General features: G+C 36.5%; 1 protein-coding gene across 9 annotated transcripts in view; it reads right to left on the bottom strand.

Moving 5' to 3' along the window:
• The window catches only part of ARFIP1 (ARF interacting protein 1), a 108355-nt gene that overhangs the window by 20365 nt on the left and 61364 nt on the right, over nt 1-26626 (bottom strand). For all 9 annotated transcript variants that reach the window (XM_080794716.1, XM_080794711.1, XM_080794715.1 and 6 more), the window contains 3 exons: nt 22702-22923; nt 14182-14339; nt 7364-7538 (listed from right to left, as the gene is read on the bottom strand). In XM_080794716.1, the coding sequence (XP_080650842.1) occupies nt 7364-7538; nt 14182-14339; nt 22702-22923 (555 nt within the window). The remainder of the gene's footprint in view (nt 1-7363; nt 7539-14181; nt 14340-22701; nt 22924-26626) is intronic.

Here is a 26626-nt window from a genome sequence, read left to right as displayed (position 1 = left end):
CAATCCCAGGATCCTGGAATCATGGCCCGAGACACTTAACTGGCTGAGCCACCCAGTCACCCCTGACATTACCTTAAAATAAGAGTATATTTCACTTTTCTTAAAATAAGAATATAATAAAGTTAACAAGATTCTTACTTTTTATTTATACCCTAAGCTGTTTTATTGAATTTTTTTTTTAAGATTTTATTTATTTATTTTGACAGAGAGTGAGAGAGATCACAAATAGAGAGGCGGGGCGGGGAACTGGGGAAGCAGGTCCCCTGCTTAGCAGAGAGACTGATGTGGGGCTCAATCCCAGGACCCTGAGATCATGACCTGAGCCGAAGGCAGAGCCACCCATGCTTTGTTGAATCTTTTGATACATTCAGGTTTTTCTCCTCTAATGCATTTGTAGCCCTGAAATGAGATTTACACTCCGAAGTTGAATTATAGTTCTCTTACAGGAAATATTAATCTTAAATTATTTTTTCATATTTTATGTGATTCTAAGCCATATAAAAAGTTGTTTTAAAAAAATAAACATGAATTGTTCACACTGATGTGCATATTTTTTCTCTAATTTTTTGCTTCCTCTTTCCATGCAACAGTACACACTGCAGATAACAGCAGCATTTCTTTTCTTTTCTTTCTTTTTTTTTTTAAGATTCTATTTATTTGACAGAGAGAGAGAGAGAGATCACAAGTAGGCAGAGAGGCAGGCAGAGAGAAGAGGGAGAAGCAGGCTCCCCGCTGAGCAGAGAGCCCTATGTGGGGCTTGATCCCAGGACCCTGAGATCATGACCTGAGCCAAAGGCAGAGGCTTAACCCACTGAGCCACCCAGGCACCAAAAAAGCAGCATTTCTGAGAGAGTATATTTTGCCCTCACTAAAGCAAAGAATGCAGTAATCAGGATTTGCCCTTCTATCCTGTCGTGGCCGACTCTCACTTTCTTGCATCTCTTTCTCTTCCCACAGTGTGCCTCTAATTCTGGGAAGAAATGAAAACACACATTTGCTAAAATAACTACTATACATTTAAAATCATTGCTAGGCATCATGAGGGCCATAAAAGGAGGCATGGTACCCTTCTCACAAAGTCTACAAAACACCAGAAATGTCTATTTTCTTCTCTTTACTAAAGTAGTCTCTATTTTGTTTTGAACCATGAAAGGAACAATAAAAGCTTAGCTGACATTACCTTAATTTTTTTTTAAGATTTTATTTATTTATTTGAGACAGACAGAGAGAAAAAGAGAGCACAAGGAAGGGCAGAGGGACAAGTGGTAAATAGGTAAAAAGGTAAATAAACTGCCTTAAGTCACAAAATAGCTCATGTTACATTACTCAAAGGTGTGGAAAAGGAGAAAGAATGATGAAAAGAGAAACATTAGAAGAGCCTAATTAACTTTGTTTTTACTGCTACGCAACTCAAATGTCGTTCAGTAAAACAAGGAAGAGAATATCAGAGATTAATAGGAGTTGTTTAGGTTAAAGGTAAACACAATGTATCTTAGCAGTGGGTGGATAAAGTACGGATTTCACATAATAGAAGAATTCAAGTTTCTCCATTAAGTTACACATAAGAGATATGTGCACTATCAGCACAAACACAGGAATATGTGTATTTTATACACCTATTTCCTCTGTTTTGCCAGAGATAAGGAAGTTTAGACTAAGGACATATAACAGATCGATTTTCTAAAATATAGCTAAGACTTGACCTTTCAATTCCTCTCAAAAAAAAAAAATCTTTTTTCAAGTTCTAAGAATGAAACAAAACATTCTCACAATGTTTGGCTATGAAAATTTATTACAACAGTCACTGGAATGGTTCTTAGTCTTTACTCAGTGATTATTTGCTTTTACTTTATGCACCATTTTAGCTGTTTGGTTATCTGGCCTCTCATTTTAGAAAAGAAGTGTTGCTATGGGAAGACACTCCAAAAGCCATGAAATGAGAACCCAAAGAAAGTTTCCTTCCCCCCAAAGCTGTAAAAACAGCTTTAAAAAAAAAAAAAAAAAGCAGTAGCCTTCAGGACCTTATCAAATTACAAACTAGCACACTCAATGAAGTTTCAAATAACTTATGTTTTTAAAAACTCAATACACAATATTTAAGAAATAGGAAGAGTATATTTTATTATGTTAAAATCCAAATGCTAAGTAGGTTATCTGAAAACTATGTATAAAGGAGATATTAAGGTACAAATTCAGTTATAGTTCAACAAAAGAAGAGAGAAACAAGATTTGAGGCATTTAACACTGCCAAGAAAGCAAACAGGGATGACAGACAGTTTCTAGGCCTAAAGGCTTGCTTTTTCCTCCCTTTTTAGAGCTATTAAAAATAAAAGGGTAAAAAGGCTGCTTAACAATAAAAAAAAAAGTTTTCTCATGAATCTAAGTCTTCATCCAAATTAGAGCTACTGATTGCTTAAAGTGACAGAAATCAATATTATCTCTACAGTTTTGAAGAGTTAAGTAAGATAAAAAGAACAGGGTTTCTTTGATTGTATTTTAGACACTGCTGAATACAGGGTTCAAAGTGAAACTCAGGTTACTGACAACTGTGGAAAGCTGAAAACAAAAGACTATCTCTAGACTCTCTAAGAACATAAATCCTTGAGAATAAAGGCAGATTTAAACATTTTTATAGTAAAAAACGTCAAAAGAAGATGTGACAACGTTATTCTCAAAAGGCAATGATTTCCAAATCTTTATCTCTGAGGCCTTGACCCTGTGCATCCAAACTCCAAACTCACATCATTAACTTCGTACCAACTATTTCCATGTGAATATTTTGTCATCGTCTCAAACTAAACACCAGGTTAAATGGAACAAATACCCGTTCTTCATTCTCACAACCTTCCAGCCAAACTAGCTTCCTCTGTTGATTTCCAACCCCTGCCACGCAGCCTTGAAATGACTGTATTCTTTCCTTTCTGCTGCTACTGCAATAACCATAGGTCAGACTCTTCAACATTTCATTTGGCTAAGAAATTCTTCACTGGTTTGCTTCTACTGTCTTTCTGCCTTTAAGCTATAGTGCCTGAAGAATGTTAAGTCATATTTTTTTTCTGTTACTCCTAGCTTTACAAATTCTTTCTTTTAAGATTTTATTTGTTTATTTGACAGAGAGAGAGAAAGCGAGCCAGCGCACAAGCAGAGGGAGCAGGAGAGGGACAGAGAAGCAGGCTCCCCTGAGCAAAGAACCTGACGCGGGGCCTCAATCCCAGGACCAGGGATCATGACCTGAATTGAAGGCAGACACTTAATCAACTGTGCCATCCAGACGCCCCCTAACTTTACAAATTTTCTAATGCCAACTAGATAAAGTTGGTTATGAGAGGCATCTGACAGACACTAAAACTTTATAAACTTGGCTGGTCCCTCATTGCTCAGTATGCATTCTTTTTGAGGCTATAATTCAATCTTTATGGGATCAAGGCTCAGTATAATGTGGCTTTCAATTACCTTTCTGATTCCCTCTTCCTTTAAAGCATGTCAAGGTTATGTCTCATAATGGTAGTCTACTTCTCTGCTAAACACGAACGTTCCTCTATTTGTACATGTGGGCCACTGCCCTTGCCAAGCAAGTTTTCCTCCCACTTCTCTTAGGCCTGTCTTCCTGATCTTTCAAGGCTAGGCTGAAGTCCTGTCTCTTAAAGATTTCCTTGAAGATTTGAACCTTTATGGTTAATTCATTACTTTTACTACTGAGAAACTATTGCTTAACTAATGCCAAATGATATAAATTTAGTATTTTAAATTAATATGCTGAAATAAATACAGTTCATGTCTCCTGCCACATCTTTTCTAATGTCAATTTCTGCTCATATCAGCAAACATGACACAAAGTAGGCAGGATACAGGTTAAGTTTAAAAGCCACCAGGGGAAGGTGCGAAGGTGATAACTTCTAGAAAACAAGCCCATCCTATGCTTTTGTAACTCCCTAGATCATGAATTTTATCTTCCTTCTTCTTCATCCCTTCACCTAGCAAAGAGCCTGGCACACAGTAGGAATCCTACAAATAACGGTGAATGGTACTTTACACTTTACAGAGGATAGTCTGTCTTTTCACTCACCTAACACAAGGCATGATTTATGCCCACTTTTCAGAGGAAAATACAGAGGCTTAGAGACTCGTCCGAGATCATGAAGTAAGCAGGAGGCAAGAATGGGTCTGGAACTCAGGTTTTCACATTATTAATCTGGAATTTTTTACAAAGGACACAGTCCACCTTGCCTATTCATTAGCCTATACTGCTCCGCTCTAGGGCACAGAAGAGCCCAGCACAGCGTAAAACAAGCGAGGCCAAGCAAGGGCAGAGATGTACACATTTTCTTTTCTACCTGCCGCCTCTGTACCTCCTTTCTACTTCTCACAACAGCACGATAGCTGTTTTCTAGATACAACACATGGCTACTTTAGGCAGTAATGCACTAGATGGAGACGGGCCCCAAATCATTTCTTCAGTCTATTGTCCACAGCTCAAATACTAACTTTGATGTTCCCAGAATCTAAACTTCTCCTAGAGCCTAGGTATGTCAATTCTTCCTGATAAATGAGAAACGATTTCAGAGTGGACAGATCAGGGAGACCGAGGTTCAAAAGATCAGAAGTGAAGGGCATATATGAACACAGAAGATGATCTAAAACGAATTCCCTCATCTGTGAAATATGGATGACAAACGCATCTGATTCATAAAAATGTAAACCTCAAAAGGACAGAGATTTTGTCTTTTTTGTTCACTAACATATTCCCAGTATACAAAGTATTCACTACTATTTACTGAAAGAATTAAAGTAGGAAGATTGTTAAAAGGATTAGGCGAAAGAATGTATGTAAAATGCATAGTAACTGACAAATAAGAAGTGCCTTCCCTGATTCATGTCTACATCTGGTTGTCTCCTAAGTCTCAAAAGTAGTTACAGTAAGACAAGTAGCAATCACATGGCCATTGTTTATTTATCCTTGTGTAATTTTCCTATTTTTATTTATGCTGGCAAGGACTAATAAAGAAAGCATCGTTTGCTTTAGGATATTGATTCTTTCAACATTACTTTCTCTTTTTTTGGCGGGGAGCGGGCAGAGGGTGAGTGAGAGAGAATTTAAGCAGACTCCACACAGTGTGGAGCGCGACCCGGAGCTCAATCTCATGAGATCATGACCTGAACTGAAATCAAGAGCCGGATACTTAACCAACTAAGCTACCCAGGCACCCCAATTTCTTTCCCTTTTTATAAAGGCAACACAACCATCTAAAATATAGAAATAAATACAGAGAACAAAAATTACCCATAATCTTAATTATCCAGAGAACAGTACACAATACCATTAGATTCCAAAAGAACACAATTACCATTTTATAGATTTCCTAAAATCAATTTCTCTATTTGAAGAGGTTCTGAATGCCCAAATTAGATGAATTCCTTTGTTTCCTTTCAAATTAGCTTTGGATAAAGCCTCTCAAATGCTAGCTAGCATACCTCACTTAGCCCTATCCTGTATAGTGCTGATCTATTATAGGGGAATATATAAAAAATATCTTTATATTTAAAATATATATCTACACCTAAGTATTGATATATTCTTATCTATTAAAATGCTAAGAAGTGTAACTGATCTCTCTCTCTCTACATATATATCTATAGAGAGAGACATCTACACAGATGTATATGAACGGACTAAAAGGAATGTTACATTATATGCTCAGCTACTGCATGCTGGAAGACTGCATTCTTGTTGGAATGATGCTGGGCAATCTGTCTGATCTGCTAAGGTTTCTTTTACTGACATGGTAATGGTTTTTGGTGAATACTTTTTACCCACCGTAGCGAAAAAAAAAAAGCAAAAAAAAGTAAGTGGTAGTGCAGGACTTGGTAGATCCTGAGGAAATGTAGTACTCTGCAGATTTAATGGTAGTCAGAAGAGTTTCTAAAAAAAAATGTTAAGGAAAACAAGAGGATATCAACAGACAATAACAAGTGAAGAATAATTTTAAGAGGGTACCTAAAGGAAGTAAATCTGAAGACCTACTGTGACTTCAGAGGATATAAAAAGCATGAAAATACCACCAATATGCAGTAGAAAGATCCCATCTCCACAGGACTAAACCATTCCACCTACTCTTGTGCTGTGCCATTACTGGGTTTCCTGTTTCCAGAATTGTAATCCCCATCACGAAACTCAGTATGTATGTCATGTTAAAAACATTAAACACAGGGGCACCCTAGTGGCTCAGTTGGTTTGGTGTCAGACTCTTGATTTCAAAGATCTCAGGGTTCTGAGATCGAGCCTTGGTTCAGGCTCCACACTCAGTGGGGAGTCTGCCTGAGATTCTCTCTCTTCTCTCCTTCCCCACTGGGCTCCAGAGCATGTGTGCTCTCTCTCTCTCAAAAAAATAAATCTTAAAAAAAATGTTAAACACAGGAAGCTGTCCTTTACTTAAACTAAAACTCAGGAGCCTGTTATTGTATGAATTTGTCTCCAAGTGAAGCCAACAGCAGGTCCATCTCAGCTTTTACTGTTCTAGTTCTTAGATGGGTTCATGTTATACAAAAATAATGTGGAAAATTGATTTCTTGGCTTGTTTCTTCTACGTTATGCTAACTATAGCTCATAGCTGGACCCTTTAGTCATTCCTCGTTTACCAGTTACTAGGAAGAATGTTCTTTCCTTCCTGAAATCTGTACCTATCATTAATAAAAAGGTCTCAAAATACTCAAAGCAGAATTTATCACTATGTAACTTTTTAATTATTTATTTTTTAATTTTCAGATTTTACTTTTTTTTTTCAAGATTTTATTATTTATTTGACACAGAGAGAGAGTACACAAATAGGCAGAGCAGCAGGCAGAGGGAGAGAGAAGTAGGCTCCCCGCCAAGCAAGGAGCCTGATGTGGGACTCAATCCCAGGACCCTGGGATCATGACCTGAGCCGAAAGCAGCCGCTTAGCCGACTGAGCCACCCAGGCGTCCCCAAATTTTACTTTTTTAAAGTAATCTCTGCAACCAGCACAGGCTCAAACTCACAGTCCTGAGATCAAGAGTCTGAAACCACCGACTGAACTGACTGAACCATCCAGGTGCCCCAAAACAACTCCAATCTGACGGTCAATGGTTGAACATCAAATTTTTGCCAACTGTTACATGTGAAAGACTGGGGCAGTAGGGCTGATGATGACTCCTATGACAGAAAGGTAAATATATTTTCTGTTCTTCTAAAAACTCAAACACTGATTATAGCTGGAATTCCATTGTGCAACTGTAACGAAAGAGAGCTAATAGAAACAAAAAACTTTCTATTTATCTCTCTTTGGGGTGACATTATTTTAAAGTCCATAAAAATTTATCCCAGAAGGTAAAGACTAAATTTACCTTATTTTCTTCTAGAAATTTCAACTTGATAGAAACATCATTACGCATTTTATCATATTTTTCCTTATGTGCTTGAAACAGATGTTGTGACTGCTCAATCTTTGGCAGAGTGTTGGCATCACGTGGTCCAAGATTCAGTTCTTCCAAATCAGTGCGATATGCATCATATTCAATCCTGGAAAGAACAGAGTAAGTGAGGCATATTATAAAAATGGAGTGAAATAAGTTTAGGAGGTAAGCTGTAGGATGTATATGATGTATATGCAGGATGTATATGACAGTCTCATACGCTACATTAATAGATAATTCTCATATATATGTGACATCTTATACTTTTAAAATCATGTATTTCTTTAACACAAAGAGCTATTAATACAAGCATGGGGGGGGGGCTCCTTACTGATCTCATTAACTATTCTTCCCAAAGTACAGTATTAATTGACAAATAGAATTTTCAAAATTTAAAAACCAGTTTAAAAAAACAGATGTCAAAACCTAATGCTAACAAGATCAAGTGACCTATCTCACATGGGAATTGGTTAATACCAATAAGGCAAAGCATATGAAGATAGCAGACTTTATGATGACATACTTGAACTGGTAAAAAGGAAGTTACACTGAAGGTCAGCAGCCCTGAGAGTATAGTCTAGCCGGCAAGGCACAACAGAAATACAATGCAAGTCACATCTGTAACATAAAATTTTCTAGCAGTCACATTAAAATAACAAAAACTATTTCACCTTTTATTTATTTATTTTTTAAAAAAGATTTTATTTATTTATTTGACAGAAGAGAGAAAGTACAAGCAGGGGGAGTGGCAGGCAGAGGGAGAGAGCAGGCAGAGGGAGAGAGCAGGCTCCCCGCTAAGCAGGGAGACTGACACAGGACTCCATCGCAGGACACTGAGATCATGACCTGAGCCGAAGTCAGATTCTTAACGGACTGAGCCTTTTAAAGAATATTTTATTTTATCCAGGGTATCTACAATATTATCATTGCAACATGTAATCAATGTAAAAAGGTTGTTAATGAACTATTTTACTTTTGGGGGGAGTAGTAATGAAGTCTCTGAAGTCCACCGTATATAATACACATCTATCACAAGTCAATTTAGGCTAACTACATTTCAAGGGCTCAACACACATGTGGCTAGTGGCTACCATACAGGACAGAGCAACTCTGGATGGATTTCCATAACATTAGTATTTAGAACCTGACAATGACATCTATTACAGAGCACTTAACACCTTGCGCTCCTTTAGATGCTTACTCCCTAGTATTCTCCTGCCACTAAAACAGGTACCCCCCATCACCACTCTGAGATCACACTGCATTTCATATTGTCTCTATCACAGCACCTGTGTAAGCACACTACTACCTTGTTTATTAAACGGTGACTTATCCGGGAGTCTCTACTATTCAGTTCTCAATTAAGATCAATGTGACCTCTGATTTAGTCAAAATCAGCATCACAAAGCTTATGCCCTAGCACCAGAGCCCTTTATTCAATACCTAGAGTATAATCTATACCTCTTAATCTGGCAATTAAGAATATTTTAAAGATGTATTTATTTATTTTAGAGAGAGAGAACATGTGCACTTGAGATGAGGGGGAAAGGCAGAGGGAGAGAAATGCAAGTAAACTCTTGGCTGGGTATGGAACCCAATGAAGGGCTAGATCTCACAAACCCGAGGAACATGGCCTAAGCTGAAAAAAGAGTCAGACACTCAACTGACTGAACCATCCAGGTGCCATTTAAGAATATTTCATTTTATTTTTTAAAGAGTATTTATTTATTTATTTGAGAGAAAGGGAGAGGAAGAGAGCACAAGCAGGGGGAGAAGCAGACTCCCTGCTGACCAGGGACCCTGATGCGGGGCTCGAACCCAGGACCAGGAGATCATGACCTGAGCCAAAGGCAGACTCTTAACTGACTGAGCCATCAGTCAGTTATTTTAAACAACATAAACTATATTCCAATGTGACTTGAGAATTTATTTTTACCTGTACTGAATTTAACAAACTTGATCTTTTAGGGCCAAAAGAGAATCATTCATTCACCAATACATTGATTCATTCAACAAGTATGAAGTGAGCCCCTTCTATGTTCCAGGCACTGTTAGAAACCAGAGCTATAAAGATGAACAGATAAAGTTTATCTCCAAGAAACTTGGAGTCTAGAGGGAGAGAAGCTCTTAAACAACTACAACAAAATAAGATAATGGTAACTGCCATGAGGGAGGGAGAATAAGGTACAGTGGAAATCAAGAGGAAGAACTCCTTACTTAGGTATCTCAGAACAGAATTAAAACACTAAAATCAAATTTTAAAGGACAGTAAAAGCTTCTGAGGTAGACTGTGGCAGGGAAACAGAGGAATCCAGGAAGAGAAAAGCATGAAAAAAGCAAAGATTTATAAGATACCATGATACATCTGGGAAGTAATTCTGTATGTCATAACCTGAAGTTGGAACATGATAGTGGAAAGCATTAAAAGCAGACAAGGAGGCAAGATGGGATCGGATTTAATTTGGTAAGTCAAGTGATGTGATGGGAAGCCATTTAAGAACTCTGATCTAGAAAGTGACATGTTCTAATTGTTCAGAATAGAAAGCTGGCTCTATAGTAAGAAATGGGAGGATGGACTGGAGTAAATTAAGAAGCAGAAACAAGAAAAAAAAAAAGAAGAAGCAGAAACATGGAAACCAATTAGAAGACCATGGGCAAAAGAGAATGAGTCACTGAATCAAGACAATGGCAGTGGGGCTAAGAAGGGGAGACAGATATTGAGGATTCAGGAGGCAAGACTGACTTGGTAATGATAATAAGTAAGTTAAACTCCATGAGTTCTCCAGCCAAACTGAATGACCACTCTGAACTTCGCTGGTTCTAATGTCTTGAGCTAGTTATTTTATTTCTTTCTGCTTCAGTTTTTCATCTATAAATGAGAACAATAATCTCCATAAAAAATATAGAGTACTTAGGATTCCTGGTAATAACTAGGTTTTTTAGAGTGCTTATTATAATGGCCAAATTAGAAGAGGGCTAGCCAGACGTAAATATACTAAAAACAATAAAAAATAAAAGAAAAAAGGGGCGCCTGGGTGGCTCAGTGGGTTAAAGCCTCTGCCTTCGGCTCAGGTCATGATCCCAGGGTCCTGGGATCGAGCCCCGCATCGGGCTCTCTGCTCAGCGGGGAGCCTGCTTCCTCCTCTCTCTCTCTCTGCCTGCATCTCTGCTTACTTGTGATCTCTGTCAAGTAAATAAATAAAATCTTTAAAAAAAAAAAATAAAAGAAAAGAAAAAAAGTAGGACAAAAATAAATAGTGATATATGGTGATTTAATGTGAAGACAAATATCCCTCATCAGCCCTGGAGCACATTTCTAAATAGTAAGATTAATATAAACATAATCAAAGTTATAATACTGACCTGATATCCCTTAATTTTTACATCCAGAGTTTGTAGATGGTAGCAAAGAAAAACTTTCCATAAGAGCTTCTCTAACAGTGCTCACTGCGACCAGGAAGAGAAGCACATTAAATTTTCAAAATGCAACTCTTCAAGGTTGCCAGTCTGAATTGAATCCATATCAATAAAGTTAGTGATAGTTGGTTACTTTATGGCTTATGTAAAACTTCTAGAGAACAGGTGTCCACATCTGAAAAGTCTTGATCACAATTGACTCCCTTGTTGGTGCTGCTGTGGGGAAGTGTTGAATGGGCTGTTACAAGATTTTCTAAACATGGAACACCAGAGGGCTAGGAACTACTTGTACACAATGCATAATAGGGAGCCTTAAAAGGCCACCTGGACATGTGCCTAAATTGCCACTTTTTGTGCTGATCAAATAGCTGACCCATACCCTAAAGTCAGTAAATTCTGGTTCTAACAGAGAAGAAAATTCAGCTACTGAGAAACTTTTAATCTGGGGTTCTTTTTAAATGTTATCCCTCTGCAGGCAATGTTTTATTATTATGACTAGTGAATTCTACAGTTACTTCAATAAACAGTACAGGAAAGTCAAACCCCAAGCTAAGATTAATGAATAAAATCACATTGTAATTTCAATAAAAAAAGAATGAATTATGGGGTGAGGTCATTATTGTTGTTAGTTTTTAAACTACACACAGAGGTTGTTAAAGATTTCCTGATAACCAGCTACCAAGGACATATAACCTGATTTATAGCTCTGTTCAAAAGTTTTACATAAACCTGTATATTAGACAGATTAAAATTTTTAAAAAATATTTTATTTATTTATTTGAGAGAGAGGAAGAGAGTAAGAGGGAATCTCAAGCAGACTCGCCCTGAGAATGGAGCCTGATGTAGGGCTCAATCTCACAACCCCCAGATCATGACTTGAGCCCAAATCAAGATCAGGCTCTGAGCCCCTAGATTGAGATCTTTTATCACACCATACTTTAAGTCAGATATCTCAATATAAGATGTGAAAATTATTATTATTAAAGACTTTATTTTTAAGTAATCACTATACCCAGTATAGGGCTTGAACTCATAATCCTGAGAACCCGAGTCACATGACTGAGCCAGCCAGGTGTATCATAATTTTTTAAATAGATACGAAAATTTGAGATAAATCCAGTTCAAGTTTGAGACTGAATGATCAAAAGTGAAAGGTAGAAAGCCAATGGGCTCTCATTTTGGCTTTAAAATTGGCTCCAAATGAGCAAACCTTTTAATGTCCTGAGGCTTATTTTTCTCCTCTACAAATGAAAAAATGACTCATACTGTTGACTTATCTAATGAATTTGTCTTTCTTTATTATGGGTTAATATTCAGAAAGCAATTTTTTTAAAGTAAACTATATGCCCGACACAGGGCTTAAACTCACAACCCCAAGATCAAGAGTCACATACTCTACCAACTAAGCCAGCCAGTCAGTTGCCCAGTAATATGGGTTAATATTTTTAAAAGCACCTTAGAAATGATGGCCAATAAGAAAGATATTATATGCTAAAATAAAACATTTTTAAAAACATACTAATCAAAAATATATTTTAGGTACTAGAAATATTTTCAGAATAAGTGGACAATTACAAAGTATAGAAACAAACTAAATTCAAGTAATTCTTGACTAGGAGGTGGTGGGGGTAATTTGGGAACAAAAGAATTTTCATCTTCAAAACCCATAAATATTAAAACAATCTGAAAGACTGGAAAATAATGCTTAAAAGAAAGAGATAAAAGGAAAAGAGTACTTATTATGTACAAATTAGGATGTCACAAATAAGGAACAGATTTGGAAAAGAACCAAATAAAATTAATAAAAATAAAAAATACACAGATTATTCTTTTGAAAAATACAATGTCCATGAAAAGATTTTAAATAGAGATGAGAACCAATTACTAAGAGTGTTACTAAAGGGATTCCTACTAAAGGGTATCTTACTGAGAAATTCCTTCAGTGTTACTGAGGGAAAGCCTATTTTGATGGATTCCTTCTGTTTATTTTTTTCCACCTTCTGATTTTAGTACTGTGTTGGTAAATAATTCAAACAATACAGAAAAGTAAAAAACAAGTCTAAAACCTAAACAGGGCACATAGCCCCATCTCCACCCTTCTCCTACCAAATAACCAGAGCTATTTATCTTGATCTTCACTTCCAAGTCATTAAGAACTACATGTGAATGCTAAACCTAAAATTACAAAACCAGAATAACAGAGAACCATCCCTTCTTGTCAAAAGATTAATAGTTAACTTTCCAAGGGTTTTTGGGCTTTTACTTATGTGAAGCTTAAGGAAATATATACTTAAGAAGCACTCAAAAACTAGATGAGTTTAGAGTTTTCATAGCCATTTTCTCCTATCATTAAACTAGGTTAAGGGGCCAAAACATAAAGTTATGATTCTAAAAGGTATAGTCTGTACTTATCTTCAAACTATGCTATAAAAAATATAACAGAAATAAGGATTTCAAGTACTGAGAGGAAAAAAAAGTAAATCAGAATAGAATGAATGAAGAAAAATTGGGCCTGGAATCAAAAGTTGGAAATGCTATTGCTGACCTGCTGAAATGTACCAGCTTACCTAACAGGATGGTTATGAGACAGAGAAATTAATGATGAGTGTGTGTGTTGTGTGTGTGTATAAAATGTATGAAAACACCGCATTATAAACAGCTATGAGTATATACAAAAGGTAAACTATGAAAGAGTTTGAAGCTGATTATAACCTAGATAAGTGGAAGACTAGGATGTTGGTATCCACAACATAAACAAAACCATGGAAGCAGAAATGAGCTTGTGTACTGAAGAGAGTGAAACTGTAAGTCTGGCTATTGTAGTGCTTCTGCTGGGAAGCAGCAGTAATAAGAATGAAGAGAGGCTTAAGGCCAGATTATAGAGGGCATCTAGTAACTAGTACAACACAAGGCCTTATCCTTTTCTAATGAAGCTGGAACTAGGAGATCCTCTACCTCCCTATCCTCTAATAGGCAGGGGTGGGCCCATGACCAGGGCTCAGTGAGACACTCTCTAGACAATGAAGCAAAATATTCAGGGGTCTTTTGGAAATGACTTACGGTAGCTGTGGCAACATCAAGTACCAGAGGTACCCAGCTTCGGGGTCCTAATTAGATTCTTCTGACGTATTATCTTGATTTTGATTCCTGCTTGTTTCTAGAATCTGTTCGCCTGCCTTTCTCTTTAGTTCTATGGGCTATCCTACAACCTTCTACTGTATTCTTTATCTGCCCATATTAGCCAGAGTTGATTCCTAGCATATGCAACTCAAAACCTTAACCGAATTATGTACCATCTGCAAAGAGACAATATAATGAAAATTTATACCTACCTGGCACTTTCATATTGTTTCACAGTCATTAATGTATCTTCAATTGTTTTATTCACCAAAGTGTTCACACTGGCAATGAAAAAATTAATGGCTCCAAGAAGAGTCTCTCCATTTTTAGCCAGTAGCTTCTGGGTATCTGCGTTATAGCCAAATTCTTCCTAAAACAAAAAAATCACCTTAACATATTCACTTATTAGTCAATGTGACAAAAAATTATTATTAATTAATAATCATTAAATATTTGATTTAGAAAATATTTAAAATATTTAGCTATAGAAGTTTTCTTCTTTTAATGTTTAAATAAGCAAATCTAAATCACAGCGAGCTATATAATTACCAAAAAAGTTCAGTAAACCAAAATTGTCATCAGCTCAGATATACAGCTAGAATTAAATAATTTTAAAAAGTTAAACTACTTTGTACTAGAAAGAATATTTTCATTTCCATGTTTTGTTTTTACTATACTGTAAGCACAGCTGTTAAGAAGAAAAATATAGCAGATTATTAATCAGAGAAACTATAACTTTCACAACCAAATTAGGTTAACAATTGACTAAAACTTTCAGACATAAGACAGATTGCAATTTTTGTGTTTTGACATAATCTCCTTGGTGTATAAATATTAACAATGCACATTTCTTTGTAAACTCAGTGACTAGTTGACTCCCAAGCTCAGGTCTATGTAAGTGCACAGCTGGGGAAGGATCACTCAACACCAGTTCAAGTTCATTTGCTCTGAATAAACTGAGTCTTGGTTTAGAAAATGTTACATGTGACTCTTTCAGAAATGGTAAGTACTAACTCTAAACTTCCAGTAGTGAAAGACTGGAAAGCTTTAACATTATCAGGATGCATCTGAACAAATAAAAGATTTGATCAAAGCTTATTGTAGAACGTATCATTCAATTTGAGAATTCTGAAGTTTGTTATGAAATACTTCTTAATTTCAGATGGTAAAAATGTAATATGAAATGAAATCTTAGGAAATGCAAAGTTTAATGCTAGTGCTATAGATACAATTTCTAGGTGATAAAATATCCAATATAAATAAATAGCAGGAAAGTAAAATTATCTTTATTGTGCTAAAAGCATTTTCCATTTAAGAGATGTCCACGTAACTCTCTCTCTCTTTTTTTAAAGATTTATGTATTTGAGGGGCGCCTGGGTGGCTCAGTCAGTTGAGTGTCTGCCTTCAGCTCGGATCATGATTCCAAATCCTGGAATCAAGTCCTGCATCAGGCTCCCTGCTCAGCAGGAGTCTGCTTCTCCTTCTCCCTCTGCCCCTCCCCCCTACTCACGCTCTCTTTTGCTCGATCTCTCTCAAATAAATATACAATCTTTAAAAAAAAAAACAAAGAAGATTTATGTATTTGAGAGAGAGTGTGCATGCGTGCACAAGTCAGGTGAGGGGCAGAGGGAGAAGGGGAGAGAGAATCTCAAGCCAACTGTGTGCTGAGCACGGAGCCTGACCTGGGGCTTCATCCCAGGACCCTGATCATGAACTGAGCTAGTATCAAGAGCTGGTCGCTCAACCAACTGAGTAACCCAGGTGCCCCAACACTGTTCACTTCTAAAAATTTTAAATGTCCACAATTTCACATTATTAACACTGAAAATGCCACAAGTCCTAATTAGCCATAGGGAGAATGCAACCTAGAAGGCTAATCTTTTGATAAAAAACAAACCAAAAAAACCCCTGTAACATAGTAAGATGAAATAGCAGCAGACCGAAAAGCTGTGTAGCAGAATTTGGACTACTATATTTACAACGAAAAAAGCAAACAGGAAGATTAAACTGCCACTGTTCTGTTTCATGGATGTAAATCCCACTTGTACTTCTGTGAAAAAAATAAAAAACTTAAGATTTTAATGTATCAATTTAAACTTAACTGGCTAGAATAAAAAAGCTTTTATTTTTTATAGTAAGGTACAAGAGATATATTAAGTAAAAGATATAAAACAACTGGGACACTAGAAAGAAATGAATACACATATGTATATGCATTATAAGAAACACAAATAAATATGCTTTTTTGGCATTGAAAATAAATAAAACATGATTCATAAACTTCATTTAGTTAAGTTGTTTCAGTATTTTCGGTTGGACAGGGACTTTTTATACATTATAAACTGCCTTAGCAATTACAAATAAACTAAATACAAAGTAATCAAAGGGTTTATACATTAAGAATAGGGCTTTGGTTCTAATCTGCCACTAAACAGGGAAGGCCAATACAATTCCTTAATCTTAATACTTGCTTGATTTATATAGAGGGAGAAAAGTCTCAAAACATTTGAATTTTTTTCTCTTTAGCTGCTCCTACCTCATTTACAACATTTAACAGATATAAATGACCACTATTTCCCCTTAAATGTATACAGTAGGAGCAAATAACAGAAACATCTGACTAGATCTAAAACATCCAGTTTTAGTACTATAAATTATTACTTAATTAATAACAAGTGGGTTAATTTAAATACAGAGCAATAAGAAATTAGACTCACAGGTACTAACTGATAATTGACAATAATATGGGTTATGTAAACTTTTCTAATCTTGATATAAATGTTACTTTCTAAATTGAGAAAAAACAATTTAATGAGGTAAAATGCCATGCTTTAACAGAACTGGGAGTCAGAGGCATGTGATAAAATGGTAAAAATTTGAGGATTCAAAGAGTTTGGCAGTTCATATTTTGATTCTGCTACTGACTGGATTTATCAGTTTTGATAAATTCTTTGTATGTCAATTTCTTAGTAATAATATGAAGATAATTCTCTTACAAGTTTGACAGGAAGTGTAATGAGGTAACTTGCTTAAAGTTTCTGACAGATTATAAGCATTCAAAAAAGGTTCAGGAGATTTGCTTTTTGCTTTTTCTTCTCCTGGATACTGTTTTTTTTCTCTAGAAAATGAAAGAACTGAACTAATATTTAAATATTTTTTCAACTCCCAATGCCACAATCCCAAAACAGCTATCATAACCATCATATTTTATTCAGTGCCTCTATGTGCCATACCTGTGCTAAGCATTGTAAATGAGGCTGTTAGTACGTCATAAGGTAGGAGGAAGTGGACACCAGCTCTTCATCACTGCGCTATCAACTTTTTCTCAAAAAGAAATCAATAGGCAAGGAAGAGTTACTTTGCTGGCTTGTGTGATTGAGCCTGACGACCAACAGAAAGGAAACTGGACTGCTACAAGACTGTACCTAGAATGTAGGCAACCTCTTAGGGCATCTCCTAGTACTCCTACCTTCACCATGCCCTGTGATTAATGTCAGTGAAAAATGACAACAACCCATTTCAGCCAGGACTACTAATTGCCTGAATGCTTCAGGATAAAGGTTGTGTCACCCCACCAGGCAACGAACTGACAGGCTGAGGTGTTAGCTGAGAGCCAATACAATACGGAATGGGTAGTAGAAGAAGCTAAGACTCTGTGACCATCTGTAGAAATGAAGACTATAATTGTTATGAATATTTATTTTGTTATCAATATGTGTATGTATAAAGCAAATAACTTTGTTTTCTTCCCTCTCTTATCCCCTTAGCATACAACACAAGATACACTATTAACTTTACATCACAGTACTTAACTTACAGATACCAAGGGAAAAAGTATAGGATACCAAGGGAAAAAGTAAATGTCACTCAAGGACTCTGCACCTGTTTCTGGGGAAATGGCTAGTCTGTCTTTGGTAGCATGCAGGACAGCCATGTCATGTTAGGTGAACCTAAGACTTCACTATTGTCTTTATTTGGATGGAGATTAAGTATGGTTTAAGGATATGTGTATAAGTGCTGCTAAAAAGAGTAGACTGTGATGGTTAATTTTATGTGTCAACTTGATTAGACTAACATGGCCAGTTGTTTGCTCAAATACCAATCTAGATGTTGCTATAAAGATACAGATTTTGTAGATATGATTAAAATTTGCAATGACAAACATTACAGATATGACTTAAAGTTGACTTTAAAGAGATTAAACTCCAGAACGTATGATTTGAAGTTGATTTTAAAGAGATTATCCTCCAGAATGTGGGTGGACTTCATTCAATCAGCTGAAGACCTTCAGAGCAAAAAGACTGAGGTTTCTTAGAGAAGAATTCTTCCTTAACACTGGAACATTAGAAATTTGGCCTCGGTTTCTAGACTACTGACGTACCATTCATAGTTCAGGCGTGCCAAGTCCCACAACCGTGGGAGTCAATTCCTTAAAATAAGTGTGTGTGTATTATGTACATATCTCATATTGGTTTTGTTTCTCTGGAAAATCCTGATAAAAAAATATCCATCCTATAAATATTGATTCCAAATTTCAAACAGTCTCCAACAGGTTCTAGCTTACCATTATTTTTATATTTATAAACACTGATGAGACTGTCCAATCCAATAAATTTTCTATTTCTTAAATTATTTATTTCCTTCAAATCACATCTGCATACACATTTGCCTTTAGCATTTATTCACTAACAAATTACATGAAGTGTACTTTGGTACATAAGTCATCATAAAAGAATATAGTATGTCTTTTTAGCAAAATAGCATAGTCTAAATTCTTAGTGAAAAATGTTGCATGGGGGCACCTGGGTGGCTCACTTGGTTAAGCGCCTGACTCTTGATTTTTGGCTCAGGTCATGATCTCAGGGTCACGGTATCAAACCCTGAGTCAGGCTCTGTAGTGAATATGGAGTCTGCTTGTTCCTCTCCTTCCGTCCCTCCCTCCACTCGTGTGTGCTCTCATGTGTGCTCTCTAATAAATGAATACACAGAATCTTAAAAAAAAAAAGAAAAATGCTGCATGATGGGCTCATGTCTACTAGGTAGACATGAGCTATGACTAACTAGATAAAAATACCCGTGATGATTAATTTTACATGCCAACTTGACTAGGCCACGATGTCCAGATTTTGGTCAAACATTATTCTGGATATTTCAGTGCAGGTGTGTTTTTTTTTTTGAAGGAGATTAATATTTAAATCGGAGTGTGAGTAAAGCAGACTGCCCTCCACAATAGCAATGGGCCTCATCCAATCAACTGAAGACCTTAACAGAACAAAGACTGAATTCCCTGGAGCAACAAGGCATTCTGCTAACAGACTGCCTTCGCACTTAAGCCGCAACTCTTCCTTGAGTCTCTCCAGTCTGTCAACCTATTCCACAGGTTTTACATGTACCAAGACTCTAAAATCCTATGAACCAATCTCTTAAAATACATCTCTCTGTATATCTACATATCCTGTTGGTTCTCTTTGTCTACAGAACTTAACTAATACAGCACCATATTTCTTTTTTGTCCTTAAAAATTCACTGACTCTTGAATTTAAGCAAATTCATCTAGGATATTGTCATCAGAAGACTCAGACTGGGATTTCACTTGTATTATCTATTTTGCCATCATTGTGCAGTCAATGCTGCTGTCTCTCTGCAGTCATCTTCTGTTTTTGTCTAATACCTATGAAATATCTTCCTCTGGTATTGTCTTCTCTTTGCCATTATATGGGCAAAAAAAAGAAAAATTCTAAATTTTCAACTATGTTGCATAAACATTAAAAAAAGACTACAAAGATATTTATCTATTACATTATTTTTTAAGGCAATGCCATCATTCTTTTGTTTTCCTATCATCTTAGTAACTTTTAACATGGTTGGAAATAACAGATAAGTAATGATGAAATAATTCCCAAGATGATGAAATAGTAAACTGTTTTAGGATCATTAAGATCCCATACTGTGTCCTTGATTTCCAATGGACCCATATGGCAGTTGCAAGATAAAAACTTGTATTCTGGGCCACCTGGGTGGCTCAGTCAGTTAAGTGTCTGCCATCGGCTCAGGTCATTATCTGGGGTCCTGGGATCAAACCCTGTGTCCAGCTCCTTGCTCAGAGGGGGAGCCTGCTTCTCCCTCTCCCTCTGCTCCTTCCCACTCATGTTCTCTCTCACACACTCTGCTCTCTCTCTCAAATAAATAAAATACCTCTTAAAAAAAGTTTTATTCTGTTAAAACAATTAATAATTTTTTCATTGTAATAAAACTCATGAACTATCAATCCTTACAAAGGATTAGAGATGATCAAATACGAAACTCAAAAATTAAAACTGGGTCTAACAGACTTGAATACTGAGGATTAACCACCAGTTCTGTTAAAAAAAAAAAAAAAAGGATTTGACATCTAGAAAAGCTAACAAAAGTACCTACTAGCTAATACTGAGCAATAAATGAGCTAATACATATATATAAACCACTTAGAATAGTATCTGGCATATAGTAAATCCCCAATGTGTATTAACTATTATAATTAACAGGGTCTACTGAGTGCAGCATCACTGATAACACTGCTTTAACACTTCCCCAGACCCTATACTCTGGCTACCTCTTTCCATACTGTGGGGATTTTTCTCTCTAAAGATTCCACTAAAAGGGGTGCCTGGGTGGCTCAGCGGGTTAAGCCTCTGCCTTCAGCTCAGGTCATGATCTCAGGGTCCTGGGATTGAGTCCTGCTTCCGGCTCTCTGCTCAGCAGGGAGCCTGCTTCCCTTCCTCTCTCTCTGCCTGCCTCTCTGCCAACTTGTGTTCTGTCAAATGAATAAATAAAATCTTAAAAAAAAAAAAAAGATTCCACCTAAAGAGATAGGAAGAGATCATGGAGAAATATAGACAGGCCTAATGTAGATCCACCCCGTACATATGAACAGGCAAGCCCCACCGAGAGCCTCCCTCTCCTGGACTCACTGTCTGTATATGCCCTTGGCTATGAAAACAAAACAAATATGTGTATATTTATATATAGAAAACATAAATTGTCCATATATATGACTTTCAGCTCTACCTTTTTTTATTCATTTTTTTTCAAGATTTTATTATTTGTCAAAGAGACAGAGAGCCAGAGTATGCACAAGCAGGGGGAGCAGCAGGCAGAAGGAGAAGCAGGCTCCCTGCTGAGCAAGGAGCCTGATGCAGGATTTGATCCCAGGACATGACCTGAGCTGGAAGGCATATGCTTAACCGACTGAGCTACCCAGGCATCTTGCTCTACCTTTAAAAAAAAAGATTTTATGTATTTATTTATTTGAGAGAGAGAGAACACATACAGGCACATGCATGAGCCGGGAGAGGAACAGTGGGGGAGGATGAGGGACAAGCAGTCTCCCAGCTGAGAGTGCTGAGGACACCAGCTCAATACCAGGACTCTGATCAGGATCATGACCTGAGCTGAAAGCAAGAGTCATAGGATCAACCCACTGAGCTACCTAAGTGCCCCACAGCTCTACCTTTTATTTGTTTTGTGATCTTACGAATACTACCTAACCTTTCTTGGTTTCAGTTTCCTCATCTATAAAACAGGGTTAATATTTCTTGCAGTATTATTAAGTAAAAATAATTTTTTTTTAATTTTAAATTTTTTTTAAATTTTAAATTTTTTTTAAATTTTAAATTTTTTAAATTAAGTAAAAATTACATGATACAATGACTATAAAGCACCCAGCTTGTTACACTGAAATTGTGGACAGCTGTTAAACTAATCAGCTTTCCAAATATTAGATTAATTCTTTTTGTCTATTTAGTGACTCAGTTAGAATTGATCTAAGTATTCCTCACTATTATGAGATAGATTGCCATCTCTAGCCAAACTTTCTTTTCTAAGATTCTAGATATTATCAAATAATTTAATGCTCTAAATTATCTAACTCTTCAAGTTAGAAAGTCTGTAGGCAAGGGACTTAACCTTTTTGGCTCCATTTTAGGGGGAAAAAGAAAGTGATCAAAGAAGTCACTTAAAAAAAAAAAAAGAAGTCACTTAAGGTAACATAAGAAATTCTTAGGAATGCTTTGCTGAATACTTTAGAGATATATGCAAAAAATTTTTATAATTATTCTAAAATTATTAATTTTTATTTTTAGTTTTTAAAAGATTTTATTTATTTATTTGACAGAGATCACAAGTAGGCAGAGAGGCAGGCAGAGAGAGGTGGGGGGAAGCAGGCTCCCTGTCAAGCAGAGAGCCCGATGCGGGGCTCGATCCCAGGACCCTGAGATCATGACCTGAACCGAAGGCAGAGACTTAACCCACTGAGCCACCCAGGTGCCCCTAAAATTCTTAATTTTTAAAAACTCACAATTTATATTAATGATTTCAATAAAAGATCATGAATCCAGTCAAGCAAGTTACTATTTGCTCAAGATGCTTTGAGAATAGATAAGAGATTTTCAATAGGTACCTAAATTTGCTTTTTACCCAAACTCACATACACATAGCTATGATTTTTCCTAGACTAAGGCAGGCTGAGTACTTTCCTTTTCTTTCCTCTAACTAAGTTCCCTTCCCCTGAAACCTCTAGCTGACATCTCTAGATATTTGGGCCTTCTTAAAAATTACATGAAATATTTTAAAAGAATATCAATTCCAAATTTATTAAGAGTTAAGCAAATCAGAAATGTAACAAATTACATCTTCGAATACTATTGTCATTCTCCTCCTCCACACTTTCCAAAAGTTATTTAAAATAATCTTACATGGAGTTCTAGTGACTTCAAACTCAGGTCAGCAAATGCATCTCCAAGTTGCCTTTGGGTATGCACCATCTGGAAAAGCTGGGTTGACAATGTCTGAGCCAGTCTTAAAATATTTTCATATTTTTTCTTGTTATCTCTTAATATATCAATCTGGGCTTCAAGTTCAAGGTCCACAGTTCTTGATCCACGGCCTAGCTTCTCAGAAATAATTTGTCGAGTGCACTAAAAGTGGAAAGATGCACTTTGTTTAGGAAGAAAAAAAAAGAACAAAAGAGAAAGGAATAATATAGCAATCCAAAGTACAAATGCTACAGCATTTGGCATATACCATTTTTGGCTTCAAACAAGTTACCCTTAAAAAACTGAAAATTGTCAGCCCACTAAGAAGTTCGCCAAGATTCAAAGTAAACTTACCAGACATACCCAATAACTATTATTAATCAGAGGAAGTTTTAAGACTTAGCTAATTTATATCTACTGGTTGAGCTCCCTCACATAATCATATTTCAGGTTTATACTTGCATAGATTATTTACAACAACTGAAATGTTTGGCATTGATTTAAGAACATGAATGGGCTGTTAATATAGGAATAATAAGTATATCAAAATTCTACTCTCCTGTTTTCAAATACTTTTTTTCCTTCTATCTTCCTCTTAAATAGCTGTGTGTATGTGTGTGAGTAGGAGGAATGAAAGGAAGAAAGGAAGGAGAAAGAGGTAAGAGGAGGAGGTAGGAAGGGTGGGGAGAGAGAAAAGGGAAGAAAGGAAGAGACAGAGGGAGGGAAGGAGGAAAGAAGAGAAAGAGGTAGAGGTAAGAGATTCCTGAATTCTTTTACTTCTATCCAGAAAGAATAGTATTAAATTATGTTATTCTGTCTTGCCCCAGAAATGATACAGGAAATTTTTGTTAGCAATAAAAAATTATAAGCAACTTCACTACTCAACAATATATTTTTAGAGTAACCATACAGGGCATTAATATACTCTTCCCCATTTAAAGTTAACAAAAATATTCTAAAGAAGTGATAAATATTGCAATTTTTTAAATTTGCAAATTTGCTCTTTTATCTTGTCTTTCACAGTTTTGGTTACAGAACTGATATCTATTCCAAAAATTAATATAAGAATGAAATAAAAGGTGAATTTCCTCTTCCTTCCTTTAATCCCACTAAATAAAACAAAATTACTATTAACAGTTTGATGGATAGTCTAGACTCTTCCTTAAACCTCTACACTCACATATATATTTTTCAAGTAAAAATGAGACTGTGGTATGCTATACATACATCCCATAGGTCATTTTCCTATGACCAAATACCTTGAGATTTTTTTTTTGTCAATACATATAAATCTATCTATTTTTTTAAGTAATCTCTACACCCAACGTGGGGCTCAAACTTACAACCCAGAGATCAAGAGTTGTATGATCCACTGACGGAGCCAGCCAGGTGCCCCTACTCTATTCTTCTAAAAAAAATTTTTAAGCGGCACCTGGGTGGCTCAGTTGGTTAAGTGTCTACCTTCTGCGAAGGTCATGATCCCAGGGTCCTGGGATTGACCCCCACATCAGGCTGCCTGCTCAGGGGAGAAAGAGCCTGCTTCTCCCTCTCCCTCTGCTGCTTCCCCTGCTTGTGTTCTTTTTGTGTGTGTCTTCTCTTCTGTCAAAGAAATAAAAAATAAAATCTTAAAAAAATTTTTAATAATTTATTTTATTTTGGGTATGAGAATTCCTGTGGATGAGACTAAATAAGAAATAAATAAGGGGCGCCTGGGTGGCTCAGTGGGTTAAAACCTCTGCCTCCAGCTCGGGTCATGATCCCAGGGTCCTAGAGGATCGAGTCCTGCATCAGGCTCTCTGCCAGGCGGGGAGCCTCCTTCCCCCTCTCTCTGTCTCTCAAATAAATAAATAAAATCTTAAGGGGAAAAAAAGGAAATAAACAAATTTTGGATTCAAAATTTACGAATAAAATCAGGTCAATTAAAATAATATATAAAAATACTATTTACTCATATGTCAGACCCTAAACTTAAAATTGCTCCAATTATATATTTGGTTTAAATCACCACCTGTGTTTAGAGCCAAAATTAACAACCAATAAAGAAGTGCTAAATAGTCTCTGTAAGGAAAAGCCTTTAAGTGACTGATGTATTACAAATAGCTCAAGCCACAAATACACTTAGTACCTTTGAATCTTAACAGGGACAAGACAGTAGAATTTAAAGAACAGTTAAGTGGATGAAAACCCTAGCTGCTCAAGTCAGAGCATTGGCCACTACACTCTCTATATTTTGTGAATTGTTCATGGGTGTAGTGGCTTGTAAATCAGGAATTGTTCCTATTTTTATAGAGGGCACGTACCTCTTCTCAAGAGTAATATGCAGTGAATTTATTCTTTCAGTTAATACTTCTAAAATATGATTTAAAATCATTTACAAAAAGCATAGGTTTTTTTAAGATGATAAAAGTTGCCTGAAACATGCTCATCAATCATCCTCCAAATTATTTAGTGTTTGTTAGAGAATAGAAACAGAGAGATTAAAACCATGCAGGAACTGAAATCCAAGAAAAAGAAGATCAAAGTTGTAGCTAGAACCAAGTTGTTCAACAGTAAAATGGTAACAAGTACAGACCTACATCAACCAAATCAAAATCTACACTTGAAAGATTATCCAAGTGACAATGAATGTCCTATATAGTTCATAATTTGGAATGAAAAGGTAAAAAAGCCATAAGAACAGAGGCAAGAAGACCCAATAAAGTCATTACACTCTGAGCTTGTTTAGGTTCAGAAGCATATGCCAGCCCAGACACACTGGCTACAAACTCCATTAAAATCCTTTAAGTTAGAACACTCTTTCTTTTCTGTTAATTTTTTTTTTAAGTATAAATAAACAAAAATTTTTAAAGATTTATTTATTTGAGGGGTGTCTGGGTGGCTCAGTGTGTTAAAGCCTCTGCCTTCGGCTTGGGTCATGGTCCCAGGGTCCTGGGATCGAGCCCCGCATCGGGCTCTCTGCTCGGCAGGGAGCCTGCTTCCCTTCCTCTCTCTGCCTGCCTCTCTGCCTACTTGTGATCTCTGTCAAATAAATAAATAAAATCTTTAAAAAAAAAAGATTTATTTATTTGAGAGAGAGAGGGAAAGAGAGTGCATACAAGAGGGAGGAGGGGCAAAGGGAGAGGAGAGAGAAAGAATCCTAAGCAGACTCCCCACTGAGTGCAGAGTCCAATGGGAGGCCCAATCCCAGGACCCCAAGATCATGACTTCAGCCAAAATCAAGAGCAGGCCACTAAGTCACCGGGTATGCCTGATTTTTTTTTTAAGTAAGCTCTAGATCCAACACAGGGCTTGAACTCACAACCGAAAGATCAAGAGTCGTAAGCTCTACTGACTGAGCCAGCCAGGTGTCCCTCTTCTTTTAGTCGCAATATCCCAATTAAGCTGTGATGAAAAAAATTTTCAGTTAAAAATAATCATTCTGAGGAGAATGATAACTCCTTCATATAGTATTATGCCACCTGTGCTACATTTTAAAGGCTGGTCAATTTCATTAACACAAACTTATAAAAAGGCTGGATGTGATATGTTACTATATAAGAGATAAATATGGAATCTTAATAATGATTCAACTCGGGGCACCTGGGTGGCTCAGTGGGTTAAAGCCTCTACCTTCGGTTCAGGTCATGATCCCAAGGTCCTGGGGTCGAGCCCTGCATCGATCGGGCTCTCTGCTCAGCAGGGAGCCTGCTTCCTCCTCTCTCTCTGTCTGCCTCTCTGCATACTTGTGATCTCTGTCTGCCAAATAAATAAATAAAATCTTTTTTTTTTTTAAAGATTTTATTTATTTATTTGACAGAGAGAGACCACAAATAGGCAGAGAGTCAGGCAGAGATAGAGGGGGAAGCAGGCTCCCTGCTGAGCAGAG

This window comes from Martes martes (assembly GCF_963455335.1).
Source record: "Martes martes genome assembly, chromosome: 2".
Taxonomy (NCBI): domain Eukaryota; kingdom Metazoa; phylum Chordata; class Mammalia; order Carnivora; family Mustelidae; genus Martes; species Martes martes.
The sequence above is the reverse complement of the archived record's forward strand: the minus strand, read 5'-3'. Positions and strand labels throughout refer to the sequence as shown.